This window comes from Coturnix japonica, chromosome 1 (assembly GCF_001577835.2).
Source record: "Coturnix japonica isolate 7356 chromosome 1, Coturnix japonica 2.1, whole genome shotgun sequence".
Taxonomy (NCBI): domain Eukaryota; kingdom Metazoa; phylum Chordata; class Aves; order Galliformes; family Phasianidae; genus Coturnix; species Coturnix japonica.
This window is the reverse complement of record NC_029516.1, coordinates 48,420,256-48,428,744: the sequence shown is the minus strand read 5'-3', so window position 1 is coordinate 48,428,744 and position 8,489 is coordinate 48,420,256. Positions and strand designations below refer to the sequence as shown.

General features: G+C 40.3%; 1 protein-coding gene across 5 annotated transcripts in view; it reads right to left on the bottom strand.

Moving 5' to 3' along the window:
* Positions 1 to 1,149: 1,149 nt before the first annotated feature.
* The window catches only part of LARGE1 (LARGE xylosyl- and glucuronyltransferase 1), a 275,468-nt gene continuing 268,128 nt past the window's right edge, over positions 1,150 to 8,489 (bottom strand). For all 5 annotated transcript variants that reach the window (XM_015863596.2, XM_015863603.2, XM_032445042.1 and 2 more), the window contains one exon: positions 1,150 to 8,107. In XM_015863596.2, coding sequence (XP_015719082.2) covers positions 7,910 to 8,107 — 198 coding nt within the window. In that variant the 3' untranslated portion in view covers positions 1,150 to 7,909. The remainder of the gene's footprint in view (positions 8,108 to 8,489) is intronic.

Here is an 8,489-nt window from a genome sequence, read left to right as displayed (position 1 = left end):
TACAAAGCAAAGAATAATCCCTGAGGCTACAGAAAGGGCACCTCTATACTAAAGAAGTGATTACATACTTCTCAACAATTCCTATTCTGTGCCCTAGAACATACTGTAATATTTGCAGGTCTGATGCAGGAGACGTATCAGCTTGAGAAAATAAAGTTTGGCAACCTATGTATGAAAATGGAAATGACAGCAACAAAAGTTATAAATTATTTGGATCTTAGGCGGACCCATTTAGGGAGTTACTTTCATTGCATACACTTGTTTTGCTATAGTATGTGTGAGGAAGGAGAAGACTGTGTCTGTTTTCCACTTTGATTACAAAGGCTGATGGATATCTTGCACCTATCATGCATCTCCATGAGTATTAATCCTCATGTGTCCATACAGAAAGCATTGGTTTTTTTTGGATTGCCTTTGCTGTACTTTGAATAAACGCTAATAGAAGAAAGTAAAAGATGTAAACTATCCATGACCCATAGATACGATATTAATAATCCGTGGCTGATTTGGCCATATGAATAATTACAGCAATATTCATTAATGCTATGGACAGAAAGCATCATTTCATTCCTGATATGTCTATTCTCTTATCAACACAGCAGAAGCTTACTGCTCAGCTTGAATGCTGAGTCTCAAGCCAGCTGGATTAATTGCTGCTAATATAATTAGTAAGTGCAGGGCAAGATGTTGAGGGAAAATATATACACTTCTAATTTCATTCTCCCCACCCCTACCTAAACTCACGGGGCCTAAGTCACTCCCTGTGAGCACACATCTAAAATGTAGAAAAGCTCCACGAAGTCTATTGGAATAATAAACTTAATTTGTAACTCACTATTGCCCTCTCAAAAAACTCAAAGCAGCCAGCGGTGCTGTCCTCCCTGCTGCTGGTGTTTAGTTCCGACTGGATGAAGAGTTCACAGATCAATCAGCAATGGATGGTTTTTCCTTTCCTCACAGCATCGCTGGAGAGCGCTGCTGGAACAACAGATCCACAGGCAGATCAAAAGACAAAACTCTACAAACCTCGTGAAAGCCAGCTTTGCCCAAACCATAGACCGCAGTGCCGACTTAAGGTGCAGACCATTTTACAAAGGTTGAATAATCAGACTCCTACTGTTACCCAGCTGCTATTATCTTGTTTTTTTGTTTTTTTTTTTAACTTTTCCTTTCCATCAGGAGCAACGTGGGAATTCAAAGAATTGAAACATATTAAATATCTTTTAGCTGAGTTTAATCTCAGTGCAGACTTCCATGAATTTTACAGCCCACAGAATGTACTACAGTTGGACCACAACGACCAGCATTTGGGAAGAAATGCCATGAGTTCAACCCACAAACAATTTTACAAAAAGCCCTTCTGAGAGAGCCCAGAATGCTTTTGCCTCTCTCATTCCTCTGGAAATTTGGCTGCATAAAGTACTCCTCCGAGTTATTTACTCCATCTCTTCTTCTCTGCTTCCCTGACAAACCGTGCCAATAGCCTTCAGTGCTCCCTGAGTGGGAGCAGACACGCTGGGGGCTCAGGCAGAGCTGGGATTCATCACTCTTGCATGCTCAGCTGTTAGCATTCATAGGCTCGGGGCTGAGTGCTGCATGGCTTCCGAGTGTGTAATTTCCATCAGCTCTGTGGGATCCCTCCACGCTAGAAAAGCCCATAGAACAGAACTGCAGGCATTCTGCTCAGAAAGCCTGAGGGCATGGGGGATAATTGATTTTCCTAAATCACAGTTTAAACCTATCTCTCAGGGAAAAAAAAAAAAAAAAAAGTTAAAAAAATGTCTGGCTTTGCTCAGAATCAAGGCAGCTCTCATATTATGAAAAGCTCAGTGAGAGCAAAAGTAAAAAGAAGTATCACCCAGATGCTTCACTCCCTGAGTACCATCCACTCTGTGCACAGAATGATAGATGAGTCCTCTAAAATACCCAGCAAATGATCGTGTAGGGACTATGTCCTAATCTGTACGTATCAGAAAACAGAAATAAGTCGTATTAGTTCCAGCATCAACCGGAATTTTAATTTTCACATACCGTATCTTTTCACATGGCTGATCCTTCAGCCTTAGCAGGAATCTTATAAAATGGTTAATTTAGATAATGTATGTGTCCACTGTCTAAGAAATATGTTGCCGTAACACTGAGGAATAGAATTAGCTTGGCTTGAGTTACTTGGTCTAGCGCTTGGAGACCTCTTCTTGAATATATATTGTGAGGGTAGTGTCTACATGTCTGACTGGAGAACTAGCCCCAAGCCAGAACTATTTCTTTTGGATTGAAATCTTGTGTCTCATGGCAATACACCATAGAGCTCAAATGAGGCCTTTGTCACCTGCACAGTGCTTCTCACAAATACGTTCTGCAGAAATTTAGGACATTTTGATATGACCTTTTACATCCTGACATTATCAACGAGCTAATTCTCCATTACAGTAACTACTAATATGTCTGGATATATAAATCCATGTGATACACTACGTGAACAAATATTTAGCTGTTTTTCTAATTCCTAGAGTCTTTTTTTCAGCTGAGTGCAATAACTCCACTCTGCAGAGCAAGCAAACTCTAAATTCCCAGTATTTGTAAGAGGAATACATTCCATCCAGCTGACTGTAGAAAAGCTTCTTTTGAAATTCTTGAGGACTTTGTGTCTTGTCTTGGAAATGTATACCCATAGAGGAAAACAAGTTCCTATCAAAGCAAGGTATTTCTAAATCCATATTTGTAAGCCTTTTCTGATTCCTGACTGGCTGTGCACAGCCAGCAGCTTTTTTAAACTTAAATTTATACAGAGAACCAGAATAACACTCTTTAAACATTTAGCAGTTCACCAAAGTGGTTGGCTGTAAACATACAGTCAAAATGTGCATTCTGAATGACTACCATAAAAATTACTTCATTTACCTGTCAATGCTTCTGCACTTTCAGAGCTGAAATGGAAGGTTATTGACTGTCATGGTCTACAAGTGACTTTGTTTCAGTCTCATTCAGTGGAGTTTCAGAAACTTTGCTGCTTTCTTTTCCTAAATTCAAATTGGTTTTTAGCTAACAAAGATACTTTTTTTGCGCACTCCTACCTTCTAATGTATCAGACCTTGCTGAAATTCATAAATAATGATGCTCACCCCATTTGCTGAGCTTGCTGTGTTCTCCTGTTGCTGCACTCAAACCTGATGAACACCCATACAATGTCTGGCAGAGCAGCACGGAATGTCTTGTGCAATGCCTAAGAGTAATATCTCTGCTGATTTGCCAGGGCTCCCTGCACTATTGGTCATTAATCTTTCTCAGCCAAAAACAGATGGGGCTATTAGGCAGCTTGAAGTAATGGGGGAAACTGGCAAGATACAGAAGGAAATGCATTATCTTCTGGATAGAATTGCATGTAAAAATGAGAACATAAAAAATGTATTTTTCATATTTAATTGGACGATGTACGATTACACCTACCAGAAAATAATGTGCGATGTGTTTTGTGCAGGGCATTCATAAAACTGCTCAGCTGTGCCAGGGCCTTAATTTTCCCCTGCAGAGAGAAAAAGTAGCTACAGTCCTGACAAGGTTTTTTTGTCTTTTTTTCCTAACACAAGGCTTACTTTGCTGCAGTAAGTACTGCAAATAGCACTACAAAGTGCCTCCACTTGTCACAGTATAAGGAAAATGCAGTTTATGATTCACACACAAACCACATGAAGCCTACCGGGTAAAAATTCAGTGCTTAAGAACAAACATGAGCATATCCAATTTTCAGTCTAACGAGAGTGGTGGAACTACAGGTATGCTGCTAATTCCTTTGTGTCACTGAGTCCAAGATGATGATTACAAATACAATAAAAATCACACATATGAAGTGGAACCAGATTGCTCATACAGGAAAACAGCAAGGCTGGAAGGAATTATTGAAAGTAGGACTTGGAAAAAAAATATATATCTGTTCGATACTGAGGATTATTCAGGAAAAACAAAGTCATTTTCAAAAAGTAGATGGGAAATGGCAGATGATCCTTAGCCAGAAAGTGATAGGAGGGAAATTATAGCCAAATATTTTTGGTGTATGCTCTGACAACAGTGAGAAATCATGGAGACATATTAGTGGGTTATAATAAGGCATTAAATACAGGTAAGAGCATTGGCCAAAACCTTAATTGCAAAGCCTGTTACATCAAAGGGAGAAGCATGAAAACAAAAACAGAACTGGGTGCCAGCTAACAGATTATTATTTGAAACAGTAATTATGTCCAAAACAGAGCAGGAGGTCAGAAGGTGCTGGGAAATAGACAGTTCAGGTTCTGGTGCTGGAAGGGACTTACAGGGCTGAAAAAGACATCAAGAACTTGAGTTTTGGAGTGGAGAGGAAAGGGAAACACAGGACAAGATGTGTCAAGATAAGACCCTCAGTGAGAAGAACACAAGAATTCTGTTGGCTTTTATTTCTGATCCCTTCACTAGGAGAAGGTTAGCATTTAGGAAGCTTGAAGAGGGAATTTCTTCAAAACAAATTCCCCCCTTAAAATCTAATAAGGTGATATTTCACATTAGATAAAAAAAAAAGACAGAAACCCACCTTTTTTCTCTTAAAGAAAACATCAGAAGCCCCAAATAAACAGAAAAAAATACTGACAACTCTGAAATCCTCAGATTAAAAGTGTAAGGGGCTCGTAAATTTGGGATTCCCTTATATAAATGAAAGAGAAGGATGAAATGCTAGTAATTCTGAATCAGAGATTTCTGAAGTTATTCAGACCAAACTGGAAATCTTCATAGAGAATGGAAATGAAAACTTCATAAAGATGAAAGGAAGGTATCTAGTAGCTAAGACAGACTTTGAGGAAGGTAAGAGGGAATTTGAAGAGCAATAGGTAGGAAGTTAACACTGAAAATACACATTTGCTCAGTACACCTACAGCAGAAAGCTGGAGAGAACCAGTAGGCCACCTCAAATGGTAAATACAGGGAACAACTAAAGACAGTAAGGACAATGACAAGAATCTAAACGATTCATTTACATCAGTCTTCACCAGAGATGGTGTCTGAATGGTATCTAAATGAGAGACTCACACTTTTCAAATAACAAAGATAAGGAGAGGTCATGGATTGAAGACTCAAGAGAGAACAGAGTGGAACAAATCAATAAATCAAAGGCATTAAGTTATCAGGTTTATCTGACATTTCTTGAAGAATCTGGGAGAAATCTGAGAATTAAGTAGCAAAGTTGTTAGCAAATATTTATCACAGCAGAAGACTGGTAGACAGTCAGTATTGTAGCTGAGTTGGGGATTTTTGCTGGCAGTGTTTTGTTCATTCTGTTCAAGGATCCCTGGCAGCTAAAAGACAGGTAAGTAAGCCTAATTTGCTACCAAGTAATTGGCTAAATGTGTTAAAATTACACAAGTCCCATACCTCTGAAACTGTGAAGCACGTAGACAAACATAACATGACAGACAAAAGTCAGAATCAGGTCTATAGGGAAAAAAAAAGAAGACTCTTTAAACCTACTACCAATCTCAGAGTTGGTTTCACCAGCCCACACATCTAAGTCTATCCAGGAGGTCTAAAGATTGCACAGATAAATAGGCAACTAGTAAACTACCACCCGAAAACAATGTTCACGCTGATTGTGCTATGCCCAAAATAAGCACAGGTCCATGCTACAGGTTATGGTTTTGCAGGGCAATCTAGTCCATCCTTGGGCAACACTGTTAAGTCAATGAGAAATACACATCCAGAAATGAATTTTTTTACATAGATATGAAACATAATGGTGGCCACACTGAAAATCTGACAGTAGATTCTGTGTAGGCACAAATGTTCACCCTCCCCTAGGATCAGCTCTTCATACCTTTCTGTACGTTAGATAATCAAAAGGACTGTTCTGCAGGGTTCTTCCCATTCTCAATACACAATGACCTGGACCCTCAATGGTGCACAATATAGGACTTATGGAGCTAAGATTTTACTATTATTATTATTATTTTTATAAATATATTTTAGCCAGGACTATCTAAGCAGTTGTTTCATTTCTTCCCAGCTCTTCACGGGTTTATATGTAAATCTTTACATAAAGCCATTAAGAACCAAAGAAAAGCGCTTTGGAAAACTAAGTAGTGATGTATTTGTACACAGCCAGCACTTCCAGGGGAAAAAGTAGTAATTACACATAGCTTCCCACCCCTTTTTATTTCTTGTCAAAAATGTTGCCTTTTTTGGCTTTTCTCATATATACACAGCATGATGAACTGATATTTGCAGTTTAAATGTCTGGTTTAACTGCATGGTTTCCACTGTAACAGAAAGCTCTCACAAAATGTCAGGTTGGAAATAAAACCAAGCTCTAGAGGGATGAAGCGGGGAGGAAAATAGAAGGTGCAGTGGCTGAAAAACAAAATGGAACGAAGTGAGCATAATGCATTATGGATCCATTTTCCCAGCTCAGGCAGTGGTATTGGTACATGTGGTTGCACAGGGATCTGGGGAAGGGAGAGAGACACATTTCTCACTGAGTCGTTTCTGCTTTCTCTATTAACATTGCAAAAGAAATTACAAATAGCCCTGCAAAGGGTAGTGCATTAAACCTCATCTCCTTATCCAATGTAAACACAACATTAATACTGAAGAATAAAGAAAACTGTAAAAAGTCCAGTGTCTTGTTTTGCTTGTTAGGTTTCCTTTCCACCCTCCAGAATATTCCTGTGTGTATCGAAGTTGTGAACTTAACCAGTCCACATTTAAACAAACACTCACACTCAGATTCCCAACACATTCTTTTCTCCCTCGAATGGGGAATTTATTCCTAACGGTTCTGTTCCTTTTATTTATATACTCCTTTAACGAAGTAGTTCTTAGACCTTGTAGCAGACAGCAGGAGAGCACTCAGGCTGTAAGGTGCCATGCTTACACTACCTGTTCAGTGAAGAAGTCCACTTAAAGCCCAATGCCCGACGCCTTCACAGATGGGCATGCACTGAAATAAGTCTACGAATCAACATTCTCCCGCACAAAATGCCTCGTAGGCAAAATCCAACTCTTGCCTAAAAAACATAAGGAGTTACAACCAGGCCCTTTATTTTATGAGACACGCATGAACAAGTCTGCTTGGTGAAAGCAGACCGTTCACTGACAGGTTTTGTTCACTTTCTAGCAGAGCTACTGATCTCCTTTACTGGACCATGAGAACTGAATGTGGCAAAGAAACAAGGGGAACATTTCCTTGGCAAGGAAAGGAACAGCTTTTAGGGCTGGGGAATAGCAGGGCAGGGCTTAGGGGATTTTCCTGACAAAACTTAACTAATTTGAGAATAAAAGACCAACCAATACCATGTACACACCTAAACCAGTAACACGCCTTCTCTGGAGTGCAGTATTATATAAGCATCCCCTTCATCTTCAGGGCTAATTCAGACTTTTGGCTCATCCTGCATTAACAAGGTCATCCATGTTAAGAGGGCCACTGTGAAGGTTCACAGGTGAAAGTTCCCTTTCAGAGTAGTGCAGATTTGAAATTCACAGAACAGCGACCCGAAGATCTTCCTTTAGAGTTAAAAAGTATGTCTCATAATTAAATAACAACATGAAATCCTATATTCTGAAGGTCTTTCTTTGCTCTGCAGTTAAGAGAACAGAGTGCATTCCCAGCTTGTGCCTCATTCCCACCTCCTGTGGTATGGCGGGTGAGTGGCCGGCCCCTCCCACTGACACCTTACAAATGCTAAAGCTGAAAGGCCTGGGATCATTGAGGAAGGGGCTGATGACCGCAGCCTGAAGACATGTCACTTTAAATCCCTACTGTTAGAACTGCCAGGTATGGTATAAAAACAGAAAGTATTTCTCAGTTTGAAGTTTGAAGACTGGGCCCCAAACGTTGACTGGTTCCTCCCTCCGGCATCTCTGTTTCCCATAAATGGGCTCTGCTGTGCTAGCTGTTGTTCTCTGCCGTGAGATATTTGAGAGCTGCGAAGCCATAGTGACGTGACATGTCCTGCTGGAACTCCTCTTTCAAGGTCTTGAGACAGATGCGGTATTGCTTGTTGGAGCGGAACTTGGTGATGTCGAAGCTGGGAGCGTGGGGCATGTGGATCATGAAGGCATTGGGCAGTACCAGCAGCTCGTACTCCTGGGGGAGAAAGACATTGGCTGTGAGGGGTAATCCCGAACCCTTCTGCAGAGCCCATACCTCCACAGTCAAGCATATTCCATCATGTGACAGCGCAGCGTAGGCCCCAAAAACAACTAACTCACACAACTATGCCAAATAAACCTTTTTTCAAGTTATACTTTTATTTCTGCCTATGAGACCTACTTTGTCTTTGAAAATATTTTACTCCGCATAAGCCAAATAATAGCAAAACTGTGCTGAAGTCATGCCTGAAGCCATGTCTGCAGCACAGATTTTGCAGTAGTGTGCTTGCAACCAACTGTGAATGCACACAGCGTGAGCCCCAAATATTCATGTAGAAGCCTGCTCTTGTTCTTGTAATTTGTCTCACTTGTGATGC